The sequence below is a fragment of the Sciurus vulgaris genome (genome assembly GCF_902686455.1).
Source record: "Sciurus vulgaris genome assembly, chromosome: 3".
NCBI classification, from domain to species: Eukaryota; Metazoa; Chordata; class Mammalia; order Rodentia; family Sciuridae; genus Sciurus; species Sciurus vulgaris.
In genome coordinates, this window is record NC_136463.1 from 11,365,130 (window position 1) to 11,391,322 (window position 26,193).

The 26,193-nt window shown below is 37.3% G+C and overlaps 1 protein-coding gene across 1 annotated transcript in view; it reads left to right on the top strand.

Annotated features, from left to right (window-relative positions):
- Window positions 1-26,193, top strand: part of ABCA8 (ATP binding cassette subfamily A member 8) — a 74,284-nt gene that overhangs the window by 31,914 nt on the left and 16,177 nt on the right. The window contains exons 17-25 of the mRNA XM_079130244.1: window positions 1,447-1,586; window positions 3,173-3,292; window positions 11,844-12,042; window positions 13,334-13,500; window positions 18,303-18,436; window positions 19,152-19,289; window positions 21,356-21,463; window positions 25,680-25,853; window positions 26,037-26,150. Coding sequence (XP_078986370.1) covers window positions 1,447-1,586; window positions 3,173-3,292; window positions 11,844-12,042; window positions 13,334-13,500; window positions 18,303-18,436; window positions 19,152-19,289; window positions 21,356-21,463; window positions 25,680-25,853; window positions 26,037-26,150 — 1,294 coding nt within the window. The remainder of the gene's footprint in view (window positions 1-1,446; window positions 1,587-3,172; window positions 3,293-11,843; window positions 12,043-13,333; window positions 13,501-18,302; window positions 18,437-19,151; window positions 19,290-21,355; window positions 21,464-25,679; window positions 25,854-26,036; window positions 26,151-26,193) is intronic.

Consider the following 26,193-nt stretch of genomic DNA (forward strand, 5'->3'; position numbering starts at 1 on the left):
CTGTTTTTGTAAATAAAGTTAGAGTAGGGTCCCATCTTGCAATTCTCTTGCATATTATACCTATGGAACTTCTGAGACACAACAGCAGAGTTGAGTAGCTGAAACAGAGATCTCAGAGCTTTTGCAGGCAAAGTCTAAAATATTTGCTATCCAGTCATATACAGAAAAAATTTGCCAAGCCCTTCCTTCCAAGGTATAAAGCTCCTGAGGAAGGACACTGTGTACCACTCACAGAGTGAGAACACCTACCTCAAGTTTTTGTAAGGGGCCAGGAAACGTTTCTAGAATTGTTTTATTTCAGGACCACATCATGGCTAATTCCCTCAGTGGATTTCACTGCTTCTATGAATAACTTATATCCTTATAAGTTCATGCATGCCTTATAAGCAAATAGAATAATTCTGACTGAAGCATTTAGCTAAATAAAACAGCTACCATTTTTAAGGGCTAAGTGTCAACATCACTATTTTTCAGTTCTTGGCAACCTTAGATGTTAGGAATCATTATTCTGTTTTACTAATGAGGAAACTGCTAAGATAGGTTAAATTAGATTTTTCAAATGATGAAAACCAAGATTCAAGGTAAAATCACTGCAGATATTATTATCTACTGTATACTCAATAACCTCGATTTAGTCAATTTTTATTTATTTGTTTGCTTTTCTACAATGGGAAAATAGTGTGGTGTGTTTGAATGACTGAACTTCTCAATGAAGTTTTGTTTTTATTCAATGTTCTGGAGTTAACACTAGCAAGCAACCCAAAATTAGGGATCTCAGCTCCCCAAACCGACATTCATCCATAATTAGTTTCTCTCTATAACCTGATTTCCTTCATAGCACTTACCACTATTGATAATTAGTTTACTCATCTGTTTTCTTCCTGTGTCCCTAACCTAGATAATTCCTTAAGAGCAGGCTAATGCTGTCTTATTCATCTTATACCCTGAGCACTTAGTGGGATGTTTATCACATACTAAGAAATTTGCATTGCATGACTAAACTCAATAACTGAACCTGTTTGGCATCTATGACTATCAAAAGTCCCTTGTTCTTTCAAACTAGTGTGATAATCCTATTTAGCTAACTTAAACTTCTGTTGAACATAATGGTCAATATTGTCTGTCTTGCTTAGTCCTGATCTTCGCTGCGTTCCTGGTATTTCTACCATGTAGTTATTCTCCATTTAAGGAGCTGAATCACTAACTGACCTTCTCTGGGGACCATCCCTCAGTAATCTGACCAGTAATTCTGATTAACTTCCTCTTCGCTTTCCTGCATTACATTTATATGATTGGGATTTTTGTCCTCTTATTTCATGTTTTTGTCCTGTTTCTTGAATTAGATTTTAGCTGGTTTTCTTTGTCCTGTAGAGATTAGACTTTATTTTCATGCTACTGGAGACTATTAAATAACATACCCTACCCCCCTTTTTTTTTTAACACCAGTTTGCAGTTGAATGAAATATGTGCTCGGGAAAAGATAACATCCCTTGTTAAACAGCACATCCCTGATGCCAAATTATCAGCAGAAAGTGAAGGAAAGCTTGTCTATACATTACCCTTAGAAACAACCTATAGATTTCCAGGTAATGTTTATAGAAACATGAAATTAAATATGGAAATAATATTGATAATAAAAAATAATGGTAACTTTTATAGTTAACATCATTGAGAGCTTATGATGTTGTTCAGGTATTTAAACATGATCAAATCAATAGTCAAATAATAATTGCCTATAGTGGGAAATATTATTATATTCTGATAGTAATGCTTGGGCATTTTAGAGAGCTTCTTTTAAACTTTGTTCCCCTTGTGGTATATAGAAGAACATTCTAGTAATCATAACTCTACATGAACATAAATGGTTGAAACCTCTGGCTTAACTTTGTTAAATAGCCCCATGATAAAACTATTTCTCTTGGCCAGGCCGTTGTGATAACTTTCAGGCTAATGGACAGAAGTTTATTAATTCTGTTTGTCCTTCTGCTCCCCAACAATGAGCTCTCTGAAGGCTTACATGGAGCGGTTGAAACAATTAACTTTGCCATATGTGTGATTAACAAAGATACATAAATTATTCCATAAAGTCACTCAAATATACATTTTATAGCACAGGTATTCCTTAGAAGCATTCAGCAAAGTGTTCATAGACTGCTAACTAGTGCATTTTTAGAGTGATTGAAATTTATCAAAAGTTTGTGAAAGTTTTAGGTAGACTGAAGAATAACACATGGTACTTGTTAGCAATGAAAATCTTCTTTTCTACCTTTCTGTATAAGATATGCTAGCTGAGAATGGAAGCTTCTAACTTTTGTTCCACCACAATCCAGAATGAAACCTTAGGTCTTCTGTAATTACTTTAGTCTTAGAACTGGGTTTTTATTTCAGCTTAATTACCCACTACAATTCAGGTCCACAAAGGCAGGTACATTGTTCATGGCTTTTTGAGCAATGACTGATGCCAAAGTATTTTTAGATGAAGGAATGGTTATGAAAATTGCTAGAATATATATATATTTTTTTATATATAAAAATATATATATATTTATATATATATATATATTTTTATATATAAAAATTCCTACTGGCCTAAGAAATTCCGAGTCAATTCTTTATTCTCTAATAGAACTTGTGAAATTTTTCTTCCTTTCTCAGAATAAGAAACAAATTTTAAAATGACTTGGATCCTCTGTCTGCCTTTGACAGATGTTTTGTGATATGAAGAAGATTCTTCACCATCTATCTAATCTTCAAAAAATACGTTCTTCCTCTTGTTAGTTACAGCATGAATGACTCTCATTTGTATCTGTTCTCTCAAAAGAACTCTTCAAGCAATTAGGCTTACAGTTGAGAAATCCAAAGTTTCATAATAACTAAGTAAAAAAAAAAAAAAACTTAAATGAAATTGTAATAGAAATATAAATGAATATAAACTAATATTTGATCATGAGAGTAATGCTTGGGCTATCGTACTATAAAATAGAAAATACATGGAATTTGGAGAATAAGATTACTTATTATGAAATGTTAGTTTTTAAAACTAACATTTCATAATAAACTAGACATATCTTAAGTATAACTTCATATACTTTCTTATTTTAATTTGAAAAGATGTCCTCGGTTTTCCCATGCTTTCTCTGTTCTGATTCACTGCTCTGTTTGTATTCTTTAGAACTTTACATGGATCTTGATAGCAGTCCCAGCCTGGGGATTGAGAATTATGGTGTTTCCATGACAACTTTGAATGAAGTGTTCCTGAAGCTAGAAGGAAAATCAGCAATTGATGAATCAGGTAAATAAAATGCATGGAAATTATCATGTGAAAATATTTACAACAGGCAATGCAGTTCATAACTCAAGAAGAAGACATGTTCCAAAGATGTGACTGCAAAATGTGGTCTCCATGATTAATGCCATTCTCAGGCATTATGCAAAGATGAGATGCATCCTCTGTCAATATTGTCTTGACCGAGGGATGCATAGCTCATTTTCCTGCATCCAAAGCTCATTTCCCTCCTCACAGTCCAAGATCAATTTCAGACAGAACATTCTTATCTCCCTTTCTGCACACTCTGCACTTCCACTGTGTGCTGGCCTCCATAGTTTCTGATGAGAAGTCAGTGCTTAGACTAATTGTGGATGCCTTGTTACTATGAGCTATTTTCTCTTACTGCTTTCAAGATTCTCTTTCCGACTTGCTCTTGACAGCTTGTTTATGTCTTTAGAGCTTTACATTTATCCCACATGGAGTTTATTGGGCATCTTGGATATGGAAATTAGTGTTTTTCATCCAATTGGGAAGTTTTTAGACTTTTTTCTTTTCTTTCTCCTCTCCTTCTGAAACTGCCATTGTTGTGGTGTTTGCTGGTGTGCTTGATAACATTCTACATTTCTCTGAGCCTCTTCATCTTCTTTGTTCTTTTTTATTTATGTTCCTTAGCCAGACTAACCTCAATTTATCTTTTGTCATGTTCACTGATTCTTCTACCTCCTGAAATGTGTTAAGTTCTGCCAGTGAAATTTTTTGTTTTTAGTTGCTACTATTTTCAACTCTAAAATTCTTATTGGGTTCTATTTTATAATGTTTACATCTTTAATGATGTGTCCAATTTGATAAGATGAGGTTGGCATACATGATCACTTAAAAAAATGTTGCTTAATTTACAAATATTTGTGGATATCTTATGTATTACTGTAATTCACATAAATTTTTTGTGCAGCCATAAATGCATGATTTTATGATGTAAATGTTCTACATTTATTGAGACTTATTGAAGTAGTGTTTGGTCAATTTGTGAATGTTTCTTATCGGTTTAAAAACATTCATATATGAACAAGAAATATCACAACAGACATGAGTGAAATACAAAACATAATTAGAAGCTATTTTGAAAATCTATACTCCAACAAAACAGAAAACCTCGAAGACATCAACAAGTTTCTAGAGACATATGAATTACCTAAACTGAACGAGGAGGACATACACAACTTAAATAAATCAATTTCAAGCAATGAAATAGAAGAGGTCATCAAAAGCCTACCAACAAAGAAAAGTCTGGGACCAGATGGGTTCTCAGCTGAGTTCTACAAAACCTTTAAAGAAGAGCTCATTCCAATACTCCTCAAAGTATTTCATGAAATAGAAGAGGAGGGAACCCTCCCAAACTCATTCTATGAAGCCAATATCACCCTGATACCTAAACCAGACAGAGACACATAGAGGAAAGAAAATTTCAGACCAATATCCTTAATGAAAATCGACGCAAAAATTCTCAACAAAATTTTAGCAAATCGCATACAAAACTATATTTAAAAGATAGTGCACCACGATCAAGTGGGTTTTATCCCAGGGATGCAAGGTTGGTTCAACATCTGGAAATCAATGTCATTCACCATATCAACAGACTTAAAGTTAAGAATCACATGATTATTTCAATAGATGCAGAAAAAGCATTCGATAAAATACAGCATCACTTCATGCTCAAAACACTAGAAAAAATTGGGGTAGTGGGAACATTCCTTAACATTGTAAAGGCCATCTACGCTAAGCCCATGGCCAATATCATTCTAAATGGTGAAAAACTGAAAGCATTCCCCCTAAAAACTGGAACAAGACAGGATGCCCTCTTTCACCACTTCTATTCAACATCATCCTTGAGACTCTAGCCAGAGCAATTAGACAAACCAGAGAAATTAAAGGGATACGAATTGGAAAAGAAGAACTCAAGCTATCCCTGTTCGCTGATGACATGATTATATATTTAGAGGAACCTGGAAATTCCACCAGAGAACTCTTAGAACTCATAAGTGAATTCAGTAAAGTAGCAGGTTACAAGATCAATGCTCATAAATCCAATGCATTTTTATACATATGTGATGAATCTTCAGAAAGAGAAATTAGGAAAACTACCCCATTCACAATAGCATAAAAAAATAAAATACTTGGGAATCAATCACACAAAAGAGGTGAAAGACCTCCACAGTGAGAACTACAGAACACTAAAGAAAGAAATTAAAGAGAACCTTAGAAGATGGAAAGATCTTCCATGTTCTTGGATAGGCAGAATTAATATTGTCAAAATGGCCATACTACCTAAAGTGCTATACAGATTCAGTGCAATTCCAAGTAAAATCCCAATGATGTACCTTACAGAAATAGAGCAAGAAATTATGAAATTCATCTGGAAGAATAAAAAACCCAGAATAGCTAAAGCAATCCTCAGTAGAAAGAGCGAAGCAGGGGGTATCGCAATACCAGATCTTCAACTCTATTACAAAGCAATAGTAACAAAAATGGCATGGTATTGGTACCAAAATAGACAGGTAGATCAATGGTACAGAATAGAGGACATGGACACAAATCCAAATAAATACAATTTTCTCATACTAGACAAAGGGGCCAAAAATATGCAATGGAGAAAAGATAGCCTCTTCAACAAATGGTGCTGGGAAAACTGGAAAACCATATGCAACAGAATGAAATTAAACCCCTATCTCTCACCCTGCACAAAACTCAACTCAAAATGGATCAAGGACCTTGGAATCAGACCAGAGACCCTGCATCTTGTAGAAGAAAAAGTAGGTCCAAACCTTCAACTTGTTGGCTTAGGATCAGACTTCCTTAACAGGACTCCCATAACACAAGAAATAAAAGCAAGAATCAACAACTGGGATAGATTCAAACTAAAAAGCTTTCTCTCAGCAAAGGAAACTATCAGTAATGTGAAGAGAGAGCCTACAGAGTGGGAGAAGATCTTTGCCACTCATACTTCAGATAGAGCGCTAATTTCCAGAATCTTTAAAGAACTCAAAAAACTCTACACCAAGAATACAAATAGTCCAATCAACAAATGGGCTAAGGAAATGAACAGACACTTCACAGAAGAAGATGGACAAGCAATCAACAGATATATGAAAAAATGTTCAACATCTCTAGTAATAAGAGAAATGCAAATCAAAACTACCCTAAGGTTCCATCTCACCCCAATTAGAATGGCGATTATCAAGAACACAAGCAACAATAGGTGTTGGAGAGGATGTGGGGGAAAAGGTACACTCATACATTGCTGGTGGGGTTGCAAATTAGTGCAGCCACTCTGGAAAGCAGGATGGAGATTCCTCAGAAATGGAACCACCCAGCTATCCCACTCCTTGGCCTATACCCAAAGGACTTAAAATCAGCATACTACAGAGATACAGCCCCGTCAATGTTCATTGCTGCTCAATTCACCATAGCCAGATTGTGGAACCAACCTAGATGCCCTTCAGTTGATGAATGGATAAAGAAACTGTGGCATATATACACAATGGAATAGTACTCTGTCATGAAGAATGATAAAATTATGGCATTTGCAGGCAAATGGATGAAATTGGAGAATATCATGCTAAGTGAGATAAGCCAATCTCAAAAAACCAAAGGACGAATGATCTCGCTGATAAGCAGATGAGGACATATAATGGGGGGTGGGAGGGGTTAGCGTTAGGGTTAGGGTTAGGTTTAGGGTTAGGGATAAGGAGGGTGGTAAGAATGGAGGAAGGAAGGACTGAATAGAGGGAAAAGAGGGGTGGGAAGAGTGGGGGGGAGGGAAAAAATAACAGAATGAATCAAACAACATTACCCTATGTAAATTTATGATTACACAAATGGTATGCCTTGACTCCATGTACGAACAGAGAAACAACATGTATCCCATTTGTTTACAATAAAAAAAAGAACTTCCATTAATCAGTACTAAAAATCCTAGATAATCAACCCAATAGAAAAAAAAATTCATATGTCATATAAGTATATATATGTAAATATATGTAAATGCATATGTGTGCATTTACAGTACATATGGAACATATGTTCTTATAGAACTTCAGTTATATTGAGAGTTGTGTAAATGTCAGTTAAATCAAGTTGGATGATAATATTATTCAAATGTTCTATGATCTTAGTGGTTTTTCAAATTATTTTTTGCTTAGATTTTCTAACGATGATGAGTAGAGGTTTTTAAATCTTCAGCTGTGACTCTGTCGGTGTCTATTTTTTATCTTTTTCTCTCTTCACTTAGGTAATGTTTACTTCTTACACTTTGAACCCCTGTTCTTTTAGCACGCGCCCAGGTGGGATTCGTGTCTTCCTTGTGTGTTGCCTTCATTATCCTTTCGAAGGGTCCTTTTCAACTCTGATAATGGACTTCACCTGAGGCCCAGTTGGTCTAGTATTAATCCAGGTGCCTTGATTTTAATGTGTTTATTTGAATGGTATTTTATTCCACTGGAAATTTTTTTACAACCTTCTGTGCTTTTAAATGAAAGGGGTTTCTTATCAATAGTATATAGTTGAATTTTACTTTTAAACAAATCTTACAATAATGTTCTTATAAGTGGCATTTGTCCATTTACTTTTATTACACCTATTTTTCTTGGTTCATAATAGTTACACATAACAGCAGGATTTATTTTGACATAATTATAAATGCATGAAGTATAGTTTGCTCTGATCAAGACCCCAGTACTTACCCTTGGCTTCCCCCACCTACTGACCCTGTTCCCTTTCCTCTACTCCACTGACCTTTCTATTTATTCACGTTTTTTTTTATAAAATTAGTGTCTTGTGAATATACCTAATTGTGAGATTCACCCTTGGAAAGTCAAGTCAAATTCATTCCACTGTTTTTCCCTAATCCTGTTCCTCTTCCCTCTCCCTTCAATCCCTTTCTTCTACTCCCCTGACCTTTCTTTTATTTCTGATTATTTTAATGTGATTATTGCTCAGGTTATGCTTAAATCTCTTCTATTGGCCCCATCTATTCTTTGCTTTTTTTTTTTTATCTCTTCCTGCCATGATATTTTATTAGTAATACATAACTTGTTTCTTTATTTCTTTTTTAGCTGCAGTTTTTTGTGTTGTTTTTCATGATCACTAGGAAAATTTATTTATAATAACCTGTGCTTCAATGTTGCTGTACTGCTTCACACAAAATATAACTACCTTTAAGTGAATACACTCATATCTTCCCTTTTCCTTTTTGATATATTCTATCATGCCTTGTAATTATATGTGCTTCTCAGTTATTATTATTATACCTTCACTCGTCACATTCACGTATGTATGTATAAATCAGTATCTTTATCTTTAGAGATATAGATAGATGATTCATTGATAGAAAGAAGTGAGACACAGAGAGAATAAAACAGATTTTAATATTCTGTTTTATTTGCCCATATGTTATATCTCTATTGGGCTCCTAATTCTCCCAATCTGACATTTTATTTAGTATCATCAGCCTAAGGAACGCCCTTTAGCAATTCTTGTACTGAGCAAAAAAATTCCCAAATCAATACCAAATATCATCCCACAGATCAGAAAAACTTGAGAACCTCAAATAATAATTTAAGAAAAAGAAACTATAAAATTTCCTACAAACCAGCGATAAAAAAAAATCTTAATTAGACATCTGATGCTGTCCCACAGACATTAAATTTTCCGGTTAGGTTTTCCAATCTTTGTTTTTCTTTGTATTAGAAATTAGACAGTGTCTTAAAAAAAAGGAAAGAAATTGGACCATGTCTATTTACCCATCTTCAAAATCACAGCTGTCTCCTTCACAAACTGTTCTGAAGCCAGCTATTAAACTCTGCTTTCCTGATACTGTATTTTTCATCCAGATGTTTCCATTTGTTCATATTTTAATAGTTTCAGATTCTCTACTAAACTTATTTATGGGCTCACAAATATTGTTCATATTTTCCAGTAGACCTGAAAATAAATCATAAATATTTTTAACGCCACATGGGTCAAACCCAAGATGGGGCCACGTGCTGATGACCCGCATCAGTGATGATTTTGACTGCTTTTCTTTTTCCTGTCAGTTACATCTCCTGCTTCTTCACATGCTATGCAATTTCTGTTGTATCATGGACAAGTAAATTAATAATAATAATAATTAAAAAAAAAAAAACAGTAAAGACTGAAGAAAGCAATGCCCAGAAAACGTCTTGACTCTTCTTTTGTAAGGATGCCGCTATAAATTGCCAAAAGGATCTGATCTGTCTTTGGCAATGTTGACTTTTGGACAGCTTTTATTCTGTTCCCACCCCCAAGTGAGTTGAAGGTGAAATCCAGTCTTTCCCTTCCGCATGCCGTTGAGTTATAGCACTGAGGCTGAATTCTCCAGATCTCTCTACCACATACAGACAGCCCTGGTGCTAAGAGCAGGAACTTCTGAGTTGGTGTGGGTGGAAGTGAAATCGAGTCACATGGGCGCAAACACACAGGCGAGGCTGTCACTGGGAATTCTGAGAAAGGAAGCAGCTCCAGACCACAGCGTGGAAGCTAAGATGGTGGGGAGGGAGGGAGAGGCCGAGTGCTGTGCATGGGAAAGGACCGCTTGCAGGGGTGGACTAGAGCTCAGCAGTGTTAATTGCTTTCGGGTGCCTTTCGAAGGTGTTTTTTTCCTTGTCCTGTGGGGGCACTTGGAGGGAGATCATTCTGGAGCCAGAATTACCTCTCTCCTAGTGATGCTGTGTTGGCCTATGGTAAGGATGGGATGGGTCCCTGTATCTTTTAAGAGAACACAAATCATGCAAATCACAGGTTAAGGGCCGGGGAACTCGCTGCTTTGGCATCTCCTCAACAGAGTTGTCCTTCAGGTTGTTTTTCACTGGTTTTACTGATGCACCTGGTTTGTGAAGCTGAAAATGTTGGAGGGTGAGAGAGCAAGGCACTTACCAGGCTGCTGGTGTCTGACAACCTATGAGTTAGGGTGGGAAAGAGGGGAAAGCGCACACCCTCCTTTTAATGGCTGTTAGGCTATGAAGTTCCAAGAGTGCCTCTGCCCTTTTCCAGAGCAGGGTCCTGACTGCGCTCAGCCCTACCACCAAATCCCTCAGCAGCAGAATTTCCTTGACTTTCAGCCTGCCGCCCTGTTTTATTGTATTCATTATGTATCGGCTTATGTGTTTGACCACTGGGAATGGAGGCTGACCCTCCACTCCGATGAAGCTTTGTCCCGGCCGCCTCTCCGTCTTCCTGCCCTGCACCCAGACATCAGCATGGTGACCAGGGCACTGTGCCCAGCCGGGGGCCCTGCACCCAGACATCAGCATGGTGACCAGGGCACTGTGCCCAGCCGGGGGCCCTGCACCCAGACATCAGCATGGTGACCAGGGCACTGTGCCCAGCCAGGGCCCCTCTGTCCTCAGTTACCTCTTTCTGCTCACTTATCCAGGGGCTGGCTCTCGGTGGACGCTGTAGTTCACACAGGAAGGTCCTGCTTACCTTCCTGATGCCTCGCAGGAGGCCCTGGGCACCCTCCTGTGGCTCTGTATTTCCTTCCTGCCGCAGCCTTTGGGCACTGTGCTCATGCACTTGGTGGAGCCCCGTGGGAAAGAACTGGTGGACTCATTTTGTGACTTGGGCACCATGTGATTCCAGGTGGTCACGGCAGCCCTGGTGTGACCACGAGAGTGCGTTATCCTGCTGCTGGCCCCTGGCTCATGCCTTTGATGGGCCTTCCTTCTGCCCGTCCAGAGGGACGAACGCCGATAAAGGCATCTTCTCCCCTCTGAATGGAACAGCCCCTCTTTGGATGAGAGTTAATCTTTTTCGTTTTCATGGTGCCTCGTCTGTCTAACGGATTAAAAATGATGACTCTTTATCACTGTAAACCATTCTTTTAAGGTGCTGCGTGCCACCATCTCGTTTGAGATCTCAATGTCTTTGTTCAGAGTGTTGTTTTCCTGTCTGTGGTTGTGCGTGTGCATTTCCGGGTGTGCTTTCTGAGGTTTTGGGTCAGGCTTATTTTAAAAGCATCATACAGTGGGCATAGTCCTGGGCATCTAGAGATGGTAGAGAATGGGCAAAGGCAAAAGAATGCAGCCTCAGACACTGAACACATCTTAAATCTCTCCGGTAATGACAATTTATAATTGACCCCCAGGCGGGTAGCTAATCATTCAGAGCTCACTCCCAGTGTGTAGCATGTCAATCTGTGGCATGTCAATCTGTAGCATGTCAATCTGTTCTCTTGGTGAACACACAGAAGAAAGATTGCTCCCTTTACTAAATTTGCAAATGACACCTAGGCACTAAAATGACCTTGCACTTTTATCTGATCGCTCAGATAAAATGTACAGTGTAATTTCAAAGTATCTAAGAACTCTGCTCCACTCCTTTTGTTTTGTTCAAAAAAATGAATCTTTTAAATATTTCCCTAGCTGAAGGCAGCAGCCAGTGAAGCCACGTCTAGAGTAATGTAAAAGACTCAAACTGCCGTAAAACAAACTCATGCGGTGGGCTTAATAATACGCATCCAAAGTGGGATTTATCGAATTGCTTCTCTTGTGTTTTGCAGATGTCGACATTCTAGGAGAAGCGCAGGTGGAAAGAGCCGGGGACACTGAAAGACTTGTCGAGATGGAACAAATCCTCTCTTCACTCCCCGAGAAGAGTGAGAAAGCAGGGGGCATGGCCCTCTGGGGGCAGCAAATCTGTGCAATGGCAAAGGTTCGTTTCCTGAAGCTGAAGCACGAAAGAAACGCTCTTCTATCACTGTGAGTATCAGAGGGCCACGGAGTTTTTTCCTTAGCGAATGTATGAAAAATAACTAAGGCGTAAAACCAACAGAAAAAGTGAAAATAATTTTAAGATCCCTGTGTCTTCAAAACTGGATAAAGTATAATACTTATTTAATCCGTGGTCCGAGTAGTTTTTTATTAAGGGACTAATGGGTGGAATGTTCCAGAGACAATTCTAGAGGAAAGGTTGAAATGATGTGAGCTTCCCTGTACTATTTCCTCTCCTTCCAATGTCACTATGAAAGGTGACAGACACATTGGGAAAGGGATCCTCTTTCCCAGGATCCATATCCTAGTGCCCTGTTCTATTGAGATGCTGTGTGGTTATTCTACTGGCTTTTTCCCTAAACACTGAGATTCTCCTCCAGTCTTTATAAATAGTTGACTCTTCATTCCCACTCTGTGCATAACAGACACCATCCCTGCTCCTGAGACCCCCCATTACCTCCTTCTGCTACCCTGAAGTTCCTGGTACCTGGGCTGTCAATGCCTTGTCTCTAAACACTCTAGAACTAAAGAGATAGGTAGCCTGCCACACAAGTGTATCTCAGCAAATACTTGCTAAGCACATCAGTAATGAGAATTTGAGCATGATTTAAGAAAAATCTTCAATATTATTGAGCATGATCTAAGAAAAATCTTCACTATGAACCTGAAAACACTGCGTAACACTCTAGAGAGAGTGAAGAATTGAAGGCAAGCCAGTCATTTTGCTGATGCCAGAGACAATATAATTATAAATTAAGGATGGAGAAAGGTTTCCAAGTAAGAAATGAATGAGAAGTAAGAATGAGAGTATAAGAAGATTTTTCTATTTGAATCTGAATGGAGAATATAGGAAAATGAAGAGTAAAATACAACAATTTGAGCCTGTAAACTAAAGAAATCATGTCACTAACAAGTAGGGACCGTGGGAAGAGGAGTGGATGTGAAGAAAGTCGGGGGGGAGGTGTTGGGCAATGGCGAACCAAGAGCAGAGCCTCACTCTGGAGCTTGGGAGGCAGGCGGGATGTGAGCACGAGGGACAGGACACACGGAGGGGCATGGGCTACACAATGGCCAGAGTGAGGCGAGTGACCACAGGATGAATCTACAGTTTATCCCCTCCAGTTAAGGAGAGAGAAAGGATGGACTGCTCCAGAAATGAGGCCGAAAAATGTGTGTTTCATTTTCACAATTTCCTGATCTCATCACGTTCTCATCTGCTCAGACCGTTCTGAACAACTAGGAATCGATGGTGTTCACATCGGCAGTTTTATCCCTGCAGGCTGTTGATTCTGATGGTTGGATTTTCCCCTCTTCTTTTGGAGTACATCTTGGTGAAAGCCCATCAGAACAGTTACACTTGGGAACTGTGTCCTCATTTGTACTTCCTTGCTCCTGGACAACAGCCACAGGACCCTCTCACTCGATTATTGATCATTAATAAAACAGGTAATGATGTGTTTCAAATGTAGTATGTATCCATGTATTAAAACTTTATTCTTAAATTGTTGCATAATATTCCATAGTAGAGCTACACCTCATTTTCTTAGTCACCCACCAGCAGATGGATGATTCCCCCCATTAATTGGTTATTATAGATTATGCTTTTAAAAATGTTGATCTATAAGTTTTTGTGTGAACATATGGATTCATTTCTTTGGGATATCATCCTAGGAATAAAATTGTTGGGTTATAAGATGATTATGTTTAACCTTTTAAGGATGTCCAAGCTATTTTTTTATTGTTTGTTCTATTTAGTGACACATGACAGCAAAATGCATTTTGATTCATTGTACACAAATGGAGAACAACTTTCATTTCTATAGTTACAAATGATGTAGAGTCACACCATTTGTCTAATCATACATGTACATAGGGTAATGATGTTTGTCTCATTCCAACATCTTTCCTTCCCCCTCTCTCATTCCCTCCCTGCATTACACTCTACACAATCCAAAGTTCCTCCATTCTTCCCTTACCGCCAACCCCTGCCCCCCCATTATATATCAGCACCTGCTTATCAGAGAGAACATTTGGCCTTTGGTTTTTTTGGGATTGGCTTATCTCACCTAGCATACTATTCTCTAACTCCATCCTTTTACCTGCAAATGCCATAATTTTATTCTTCTTTATGGAGAATAATATTCCATTGCGTATATATACCAGTTTCTTTATCCATTCATCTATTGAAGGGCATCTAGGCTGGTTAATCAATCTAACTATTGTGAATTGAGCTGCTATAAACTTTGATGTGGCTGTGTCACTGTAACATGCTGATTTTAAGTCCTTTGGGTATAGGCCAAGTAGTGGGATAGCTGGGTCAAATGGTGGTTCCATTCCAAGTTTTCTAAGGAATCTCCACATCATTGGGATTTGAATTGGAATTGCAGTGAATCAGTGTAGTGCTTTTGGTAATATGACCATTTTGACAATATTAATTCTGCTTACCCAAGAACATGGGAGATCTTTCCATCTTCTAAGATTTTTTTAAATTTCTTTCTTTAGTGTTCTGTAGTTTTCACTGTAGAGGTATTTCAACTCCTCTGTTAGGTTGATTACCAAGTTTTGGTTTTTTTTGTTTTTTTTTTTTTTTTTTGAGGCTATTGTGAATGGGGTAGTTTTCCTAATTTCTCTTTCAGAGGATTCATCACTTATGAATAGAAATGCATTAGATTTATAAGTGTTAATTTTATATCCTGCTACTTTGCTGAATTCATGTACTAGTTCTAGAAGTTTTCTGGTGGAATTTTTTGGATCCTCTAAATATAGAATCATGTCATTGGCAAACAGTGATAGTTTGAGTTCTTCTTTTCCTATATATACCCATTTAGTTTCTTGGTCTCTTTAATTGCTCTGGTTAGAGTTTCAAGGACATTGTGGGGTAGAAGTGGTGAAAGAGGGCATCCCTGTCTTATTACAGTTTTCAGAGGGAATGTTTTCAGTTTTTCTCCATTTAGAATGATGTTGACCTTGGGTTTAGCATAGATAGCCTTTATAATGTTGAGATATGTTTCTACTGTGACTATTTTTTCTAGTGTTTTTAGGCATGAAGGCGTGCTGTATTTTATCAAATGCATTTTCTGCTTCTATTGGAATGATCATATGATTCTTAACTTTTAAGTCTATTGATGTGATGAATTATATTTACTGATTTCCACATACTAAACCAACCTTGCATCCCTGGAATGAACCCCACTTGATCGTGGTGCACTACTTTTAAATATGTTTTTGTATGCGATTTGCCAGAATTTTGTTAAGAATTTTTACATCTGTGTTCATCAGGGATATTGGTCTGAAGTTTTCTCTCCTTGATGTGTCCTTGTCTGGTTTTGGTATCAGGGTGATACTAACTTCTTAGAATGGGTTTGGAAGGGTTTCCTCCTTTTCTATTTCATGGAATACTTTGAGGAGTATTGGTATTAGTTCTTCTTTTTAAAGGTCTTGTAGAACTTGGCTGAGAATCTGTCTGGTCCCAGGCATTTCTTGGTTGATAGGCTTTTGATGGTTTCTTCTATTTCATTGCTTGAAATTGATCTGTTTAAATAGCGTATGTCTTCCCAATTCAGTTTGGGTGGATCATATGTCTCTAGAAATCTGTTCATGTCTTTGAGATTTTCTATTTTGTTGAAGTGTAGATTTTCAAAATAACTTCTAATTATATTTTATATTTCAATTAGTGTCTGTCATGATATTTCCTTTTTCATTACAAATTTTAGTAATTTGAGTTTTCTCTCTTTGTTAGTGTGGCTAAGGATTTATCAATTTTGTTTATTTTTTTCAAAGAACTCACTTTTTGTTTTGTCAATTTTTTCAATTGTTTCTTTTGTTTCAATTTCATTGATTTCAGCTCTGATTTTAGTTATTTCCTGTCTTTTACTACTTTTGGTGTTGATCTGTTCTTCTTTTTCTAGGGCTTTGAGATGTAATGTTAGGACATTTGTTTGTTGACTTTTTATTCTTTTATTGAATGAGTTCAATGCAATGAATTTTCCTCTTAGTACTGCTTTCATAGTGTCTCAGAGATTTTGATATGTTGTATCATTGTTCTCATTTACTTCTAAGAATTTTTTTTAATCTCCTCCTCAAAGTCTTCTGCTATCCATGCATCATTCAGTAGCATATTATTTAGTCTCCAGGTGTTGGAGTAGTTTGTATTTTTAATTTTATCATCGATTTCTAATTTCATCCATTATGATATGATAGAATGCAAGGTAGTATCTCTATTTTTTTTGTGTGTTTGCTAAAAGTTGCTTTGTGGCATAACATATGGTCTACTTAGAGAAGGATCCATGTGCTGCTGAGAAAAAAAGTCTATTCGCTCATTGATGGATGGAATATTCTATATATGTCTGTTAAGTCTAAATTATTGACTGTATTATTGAGTTCTATGATTTCTTTGTTCAGTTTTTGTTCAGAAGATCTATTCAGTGGTGAGAGAGATAAATTAAAGTCACCCAGTATTATTGTGTTCTGGTCTATTTGATTCCTGAAATTGAGAAGGGTTTGTTTGACGTACACAGACGCTCCATTATTTGGGGTATAAATATTTATGATTGTTAGGTCTTGTTGATTTATGTCTCCTTAAGCAGTATGAAATGTCCTTCATTATCCCTTACTACTAACTTTGTCTTGAAGTCCACTTTATCTGACATGAAGATGGAAACCCCTGCTTTTTTACTGAATCCATGTGCGTGATATGTTTCTTCCCATTCTTTCACCTTCAGTCTGTGGATGTCTTTTCCTATGAGATAGGTCTCTTGAAGGCAGCATATTGTTGGGTTTTATTTTTTAAATCCATCCTACCAGTCTTTGTCATTTGATTAATGAGTTTAGGCCATTACCATTCAGGGTTATTATTGAGTTGTGATTTGTATTCCCAGTCATTTTGGCTTATTTACATTGTTGTTTTTCATTTCCGCCTCATGGAATATTTTGCTGAGAATGTTCTGTAGTGCCAGCTTTCTATTTGTAAATTCTTTTAACTTTTGTTTATCATAGAAGTTTTTAATTTCATCATCAAATCTGAAGGTTAGTTTTGCTGGGTATAAGATTCTTGGTTGGCATCATGTTGTTTCAGAGCTTAAAATATGTTTTTCCAGGCCCTTCTAGCTTTTAGGGTCTGGGCTGAGAAATCTGCTGGTATCTGTATTAATTTCCCCCTATAATCTGAGGCTTTTCTCTCCCAGCCTTTAAAATTCTATCTTTATTTTGTATGTTGGGCATTTTCATTAGAATGTGCCTGAGTGTGGGTCTGTTGCAATTTTGTACATTTTGGTATCCCATAAGCTTGTTATATTTGATTTTCCATTTCATTCTTCAGGTTTGAGAAATTTTCTGATATTATGTCATTGAATACGTTGTTCATTCCTTTGGTTTGTATCTCTGTGCCTTCCTCAATCCCAATAATTCTTAAATTTGGTCTTTTCATGTTATTCCATAACTATTGGAGGTTCTGTTCATGATTTCTTACCATAATCTCCAAACTATTTTTCAGAGTAAAAAACTTTATATTCACACCAGGGTGTAATTCCCACATATCCTTGTGGACATTCATTGTTTCCTGTCTTTTCATTACATCCATCACAGGGTATCTAGTGAAAAGCTTGCTAATGGCTAATGGTGCTGAACATCTTTTCAGGTGCTTACTGACTTGTTCAGAGAAGTGTTCTTACCAAGTTTTAGCAGATTTGCTTGAATAAATATTTCTTCATTTTATGTATACCCTTGGAACAGTTTCCAGAGATCTTTAACTAGCTGGGCTTCTTTTTTTTTAGTAATTTTTATAGTTATGGTTGTTCTGGAGAGAGGGCCATGGAGTCCCTCATTAACCACCATTCTGCAGGTTGCTTTCCTATACCAAGAAACATTCTGAAATTCAATTAATAGTCTTGCAATAGTGAAATGAGTTTTAGTAAATTTGATGGTTAATTAATAGGAATTATCTGTCATTAAAATCTTTATTGCAAGATTCTAGGGGAAATCAAAACCAAAACCAAAAACTATTTCAAAAGTCATATGGTGTTTTAAAAGATTTATATACTATCAATAAGCATAAGCAAATAATCATATGAAGTGAACTCCTTGAGAAATGCATAGGTTCTTAATTCACAATAGCAAGCACGTTATCAGGTGGAAAATATCCTCCCAGGCCATATTACAGTAAATGACATTAATTGTCATTGATTGTAACAACTACGCACATTGACATTGATTTTTTTCAGTTTGTAAATGTCTGTTAAATTACACCTTAGGGGCAAGCATTGATGACTTCGTACATGCTGTGGAGCACCAGAACATAGCTGTGGAGGTGGATGCAGCTGGAGCTAGAAATGGCATAGATGACCCGTCTTATAATGGAGCCATTGTAGTGTCTGGTAATGAAGAGGTATGCTGGTCTCTATTTAGTAATTTTACCAAAGGTGTGAGAAGCTAACATAATATTAATATACTCCAGTCTCCAATTTAAGAATAGAAAATGAAAAACAAGTACTGTTTCATTTATTACTTAGCAAATTGTATTCATTGGTATAATACATGATAAATTTGTACATCTATCATTGTTTACCAACACAAACTATATATATTAGCAAAATACATACTGTAGAAATACCCCTTGTCAAGTGTACATTTAAGTGGAAGAATCCATATTTTCTCTCAAGGACTTTCTCATACATATATTCATTCTTAAACAATTAACATCCAACACCTAATTCTAGCATTAAGCAAGACACTGGCATCCTGAAAATCAAATGCATGATTTTTTTTTTTACTACATACATGTTTTCTTATACTAGTATTTGTTCTTATTTCCACAGTGTTTTTTTTTTTTTTTATAAAGTGTTTGTGGATTTTTAAAAATTATCTGGCACCACATTAAAAACATAAACTTGGGACTGAACATGTGACCCAGTGTTAGAACATTTGCCTAGCATGTGTGAGGCCCTGGGTTCCATTGCCCAGCACTGAGAAAACGTAAAACAGAAACAGAAACAAAAGGGTTAAAAAGTGATCTGAAATGAAAGTATTAAATTTTAACATCTATGGATTAAAAAAAAAAAAAACAAAGATCTTTGTAATTTATAAATTTGCCTGTGTTTTAGAAATACCACTTTTCATTAGCATGCAATACCAAAAGACTGAATTGCTTCCCGGTACTCATGGATATTGTTAGTAACGGGCTACTTGGAATGGCTTCTCCATCAGCACATATTCAGACTGACACAAGCACATTTTGGGAGGTAAGTAGAACTCTGTGTATGCTCCTCCCGGATCATGCTTTTAAGTGCTGGAACCTTATTCTTGGTGAGTGAACCACTGTGTTACATATTAACATTTGGATTCATGCTGTTTCTGCAACTTTGGAAAATCAAATTGCTTTTCAGAGTTTCAGATTTTTAAAACTTGCAGAGTAGAACTAACAAGACATTTTCCCAAGAAAAGATGAAATAACAAAAATGAAATTGTGTGGCATTGTGACTAGCAAAAAATTAATGAACTAGCAGAAGGAAGGAGGTATCAGAGAAAGAAGGCAGGAAGGAAGGCAGGAAGGAAGAAGGGGTGAAGTTTTTACCACTTTAAGAAATGCTACGAAAGAAGAGAATTCAGGACAAAGTTCAGCCTAGAATTGCATACTGTCTACGTTAGAATCATGCCAGTTTCTTGTCCAAAGTATTCATTCTGATGGCCTACCCTAGACCTACCAAATAAGTTTTCCCAAATATGGACCAAAAAATTCCTATTTCTGAACAAAGGCCCAAGAGATTGGAATACATACAGCCTGTTAAGTTTGGAAAACAGAGTACCTATCACAGTTTGTAATGATCTGTTTACTTCGTAAATATATTTCACCCCTTTGGAAATATAGGGATCATGTATTTTTCAAACACCTGCATATAAATACCTTTTACCTAGGAAAAGACTTAGAACATAATAAGTACTAAATAAGTTTTTTGTTAAACACATACATGAATGCAAGTGATCCTCAAATTGTTTACATCTCACGCAACTCTAGTGTTTATGACAACATCGATGAACATTGTTCATTTACCTATTTTTATATAGAATGAACCACATATCCATTAATATTTTCATGTGCTTAACAAAGATCTTGTGTCACCTTCTTATACCATCTCATTGTGTGCTCAGGAAATAAAGATGTCTTTCATTGAGGGTGTTTAAGGAATTCAATAATTAAAGCAGAAGGTTTTAGTCATGTTTCAAGCATTAATTAATTTCAGAATGTGTACTATGTATGGTTCATTTAACCTTTAATGACTGTGAAGGTCTTTTCAACTTTCTAAAAGCAGGATACCATAATTTAGCAAATTCCCTCTCTGAGGGCTTCCTGTTTTATCTAGAATGAGTCTAATACCAGCCAGCTAAGTTTATCTTTTATTTGTGTACCCCACAGATTTACTTTAATCCATATCTCCAGCAACTCATTTTATTGGCTATTCATATTTACCTTCTCATTGCCCCCAAAGCAAGAGCTATATGGAGTTTCAGACCACCATGTCCTGTCCCACCCAGAATCAATGGATTCACACTGAGGCCTGACTGAGCCTGCACTTGGGGTGCTTGGGAAGCATTCTGACAGTAAATGTTATTCTCATGATTGATTTTGTGGTTAGCAAGAGTCTTTCTGAGGACCAGGTTGAAGTCAACCAGGATCTGGTTATAGCCTCCTTCTGTAGTGTGCTCACACAACTGTGAATCATGAAAATAACACGCTCTGTCTTCCAGACAGATTGCAGATATTCCATCCTTAAAGAGGGCCACAATCAGGAACAGCAATAAATTTTCTCTGGTCCTTTCTCTCTCCCTTCTAGTACTTCATCTCTACTTGTGAATCCTAAACCGATATCCATCTTGTTCCTGATGTTCCTGGGATGACTTCTTATACTAGCACAGGGATATGACTTTTGAGACAGGCTAGCACATTCTAAATAAGATCGGTTAGAAAATTGAAAGTGCTGAATGTGAATTATCGTTTATTACTTAGCATCTGAATAAATTTGAGAAGGCTAAGGTAAGGAGAGGCCTAAAATCTTGCTGTTATTACTTTCCAACTGTGCGAGGCAATTAACACATGCATGTTCTCTGAATTGATTTCCTTACCTATAAATTTGAGTATGAAGCCAAAAGATGAAAAGTGAAGCTTCAAAGCTAGATAATGAAAGGACTGAGAATCTCAAAAGGGACTTGTGGCAGGATTACATTAAATTGATTAGTGTTTTAAAATTTTATTCCAGAAAATGAACTAAGGAATCACTCCTTCAGTTCGTTGTGCTCTTCGCTTTTCCAGAACATATGGAATAATCCATTTGAGTTCCTGGGATACACCATATTCTGGCTGATTTTGGTGTCCACTTGTCCTCCTTACATTGCCATGAGCAGCATTGACGACTACAAGGTAATAATGAGTCACGGAAACTTCCAGTAAATCGTTTAATTAGACGCTAACCGCAATGTTAAGATTTTTCCATGAAGATATTTATGCATATATAATTGAGCATTCAATTCAGGCTTAAATTCTATGGAATTAAAATAATAAGGAGTTTTATAAGTGGAAGTATAGGTGTATATAAATAAATAGATAATAGAGAATGATTCTAAAATTTGTACAGACATACAAAGAACCTAGAATAGACAAAATAACTTCGGGAAAGAAAAGCAAAAGTTGACACAAACTTGTGCTTCTGACTTTAAGTCTCATTACAAAGTTATAGTATTTAAGAACCTGTTGTGTTAGTTAAGAATAATCGGGTAGATACACGAAATGGAATAACCATTTCTCAAAAATAAATGCACACACAGGTCATCAGTTGATTTTCAATAAAACTGCCTAGAAGCTCACATGGGGCTGTTACCATCTAGGGGTGTTGGGCTCATTGACTCTGTTCAGCAAAGAATTGAAGAACAGGACACAGAGATAGCAAGCAAGCAGCAGGTTTATTGCAAAAGCAACAGGAGAAGGGGCTCCAGAGCCAGGAGTCCAGTAGGAGTCCAGTGGGTTTGTTCTTTTTATGGTCTCTGGATTTCCAACTTTCCTCTTCTCCTCCCCTGTCCACGTGCTCCTCACCGCCATTCATTGGTGGCCCTCCGTCCATGTGTCTGTTTTAGTTTTTCTATTGAAACCCTTTTGCTTAAGGGCACAGGTACAGAGTGTCTGTCTGATTGGGTCCCTGCTTGTGTCCACAAGCACTTTCGTCAAGCAGGAAGCTGCCCTCCTTGGAAGGCCTTCTCCCTGCTCCTTTGTTCTGGCTCGACCCGATCTCCTCACCCACCTTCTTGTTCTGACGCCCTAAGCCCTTCTATACCTCCTCTCAGGTCTAAGGCCAGACTTCTCAGTAAATTGTACTGGAACAGCTCGATACCAAAATGGAAAAAGTGTTCTTAGCCCACACCTCACACCATACCCAAAGTTAATTTGAAATGAATCGTAGACCCTGTGGTAGGCAAATGTTTCTTAGAAGAGAAAGAGGTAGTGTATACGAGAAAAGAAAAAAGATGATCTTGAACTTCATCAGAGTAAAAACCCTCTTTGTATAAATGCCAATAAGGGGGGGAAGGTAAGTCACAGGCTGGTAGAAAAATGTTCACCTTACTTACGTATCTGACAAAAGATTTTCTACACAACATGAATATTGTTGAAATGACTGGAGAAATCAAGTTTTTAAGAATGTGGTGAAACTAGAACCTGTCATGAGCAGCTGGTGACAACATAAATTGTACAATCACTTTGCAAAGCAGTTTGACTGTTTCTTGTCAAGTTAAAAATACACCTCTTGCTGTGACTCAGCAAGCTGGGAGTATTGGCACACACCCACAATCCGAGCAGCTCAGGAGGCTGAGACCTGAGGATCAAAGTCAAACTCAGCAACTTAGCATGACCCTGTTTCAAAATAAAATATAAAAAGGGCTGGGAGGATGTGGCTCCGTGGTTAAGTGCCCCTGGGTTCAATCCCCAGTACCGAAAAAAAAAAGAGAAAGAAAAAGAAATTCACATTGACTTGAACATTACTGTTCTCAGTAGCTTTATTCATACTAGTCAACAACTTGAAAAAAACAACTGCTCATCAAGATGTGAACTGGTAAATTCTGGTATGGTCATATGATGGAATATTACTCAGCAGTATAAAAGAAGAAAAAATAATAAATCCACTGGTGCAGAGGAATATTAGAACCAAGAATGAAGACAGACACAAAGGAGGAAATTCTTAGGTAAAACTAACCAATTGTGACCAAAGGCAGGTTTATGTTTTTTTTGTAACCAGTAGTGAAGGTTCTTGAAAGGAGTGCAGGAAATTTGGGAGAAGGGTGGAAATGTTCCTGGCCTTGTGGAATATGTGTGTTCATCAAGCCTTAGGCAGCTGCATATCTAACATGTATGCTTATTCTTGTTTAAAAACTATACTTCAAAAAAGTTAATTAAAAGATAGTGTTGAAATAAGAGGAGAGACATATTGGAAAAGTCAGCATTTAGAAACTGCAACTCCAGTGTTGAACCAACAATTTGTAAATTCTGATTCACACTCTTGCATTCATCCAAACGAATCTTTTCATTCATCCTACAAATCCCCCAAGCATCCTGCTAAAATGCTTCTGGTTCCGTAGCCAGTCTTTGAGTGGCAGTCACGGAGGGGTGAGTTTATACGATCATCCCAGGCTACCTCGCATTGGTTTGGCCACAGATGTCAACAGAATAACCTTTAACGTTCCATTTTTGTGACTCTATTATGGAAAATCCACGAGACCTGGCAGAAGTACCCCTGTTTACTCATTCTCGCCTGCCTCTGCTTCATTTCCTGCCTCTCTAAATGAAGTTCGGTTGCCCAGGAAAAGAGAACATGGCCCATGAAGTGACCCCCTTCAAGGGCAGAACCTGCAGGCATCCCAAGAAATACCATTTACTGATGTGATATAGCAGTCGGGCGCTCTGGAGTTGATATAGCCCAGACTTGAAAACTTCTCCGGCGGGAACCAGAACGTTCTTTGGCTGTGCCACAACTTCACTATCCTTATCCTGAGACCTTGCCCATCATTTCTCTGTTCCTGTGGAGGTCTTGCCCCTCTGTGTAATCTAGATTTGGGGAATCCTCAGCTCTCAGCCTGGGTGTTCCTCTCATGATAGATGCTGCTGTTCCCCAGCTAAGCTCAGCTACTGCTAGGGTTTCAAGTCCTCTTACCTGCTGGTCACTCGCACATTTGACTCCGTCCTGGCTCTCTGCTTTGACCTCTGTTTTGACCTCCAGACTCCCCTCTCAGCATTTCCATTGTAAGTATCACAGAGGTCTCAAACCTCAAGCTTGCAAAACTGGATTTGTGATTTTCTTCAACATGTCACCCCCTGGCTGTTTTCTTGTTCATCAACAGAAGTGCCAGGTGTTCAGTCACCCTCCAAGCCACCCAAGTTTGTCCTTCACTCCTCTCTTGCCTTGCGCCGTATCTAGTCACTCACCAAGTCCTGCTCTGTTTTCCCACCTGAATGACCTGTGCGATGTTGGGAGACTTCGACATGAATTTTCAGGTCACATTGCAAATTGGTCAGGAGCATCCCCTGGTTCATCTGAGCCCACTGACACCTGAATTTAAATGTTTTTTAAAATGAAAAAAAATTCCAAATTACTAGAATAGTTCAATTATAATTGTGCTAAAATGACATCAATTAACACATAGTTTTAAAATACATAATGTTTTTTAGAGGTTGATGAGAAATATAAATTCCATTTATATTTATGATTCCATTTATACCTATGTACATATATATACATATTTGGATTGGTAGTGAATATGTGAATGTGGACTATGGCAAAACTACCCTAACTTCTTTATTCAGATTAAAGCATAAAGCAATTACATACATATGATTATATGTGACATGTGATTGCATACTACTATATAAAATATATAAAATATAATACTACATTTAATGGTTTATAGTATACATATTATACATAGAGCATAATTAAAACATACTTAATTATGCATAATGTATAATACTAATAAAATATGATTAACATGGTTCCAGCTTAATAATATATATATTTTTTAGCTTAATAATATTAATTACATAATTTATACCTGATATATAATATATGAATTTTATATAATTTATAACTAATACAGTGTCTATGGTAACTTTATAATTACATATTGCTGTATGCATTATATGTAATAAATATATACCTATTATATACTACTCTGTATAATCAACATTATCATATATTATGTGGGAATTTCTTATATAGTATATGGAATCATACAAGCCACATTTAATCATACGTTTTTCCTATGGTTTTGAAAGACTATGTGGCATTCTAACGCTACCTCGCACCTGTGTTACCTAGTGTAACTTCGCAGAGTGACAGAGACAGGACTCTGGTGGGAAGCCAGTGACCGAGGTGGGTGAGCTCTGCTCCCAGCTCCCCGCTACGCCCGGAGCTCACGGACCGTGCACCTCAGCCCTCTCGCCTCCATTATTCTGAGGTCTTTCACCAGCTCCCGCATCAGGGTCCTTCATCAACACAGCAGACTGATATTCAGGTCCACAACTAATCCACACCCTTTAGTCTGTCGCCATGATCCAGAACTAATGCCCTTTTCTCTCCATGCTCTCTCCTAACCAGAACAGAATGAGGTCCCAGCTGTGGATTTCGGGCCTCTTTCCTTCTGCGTACTGGCTTGGGCAGGCTCTGGTGGACGTTCCCCTCTACTGCTTGATCTTCCTTTTTATGTATTTAATGGACTACGCTTTAAACTTACAAGAGACTATATTCACATTTATAAATCATATTATTCAAGTAAGTGACAATATCCATAAAGCAAATGTCGTTTTCATTTCATTAAGGGATTTGGATATTCAAACCCTTTTCATTGGCAGTATGTTGTCATAAATGACCGTCAAATCCTGTGCCATAACAATGTTTTGGGGACTCAATGACTTCCTGGATTGCATTTGTCTTTAATACTCCTATTGATTTCAGATCCTGTGTGGGATTGGTTACTCCATGTCCCTTATCTTCTTGACATATGTGATTTCATTCATCTTTCGAAAGGGGAGAAAAAATAGTGGTATTTGGTCATTTTGCTTCTCTGTCGTAAGTATGTTTCATGCGAACACTTATTTTATATATTTCATGT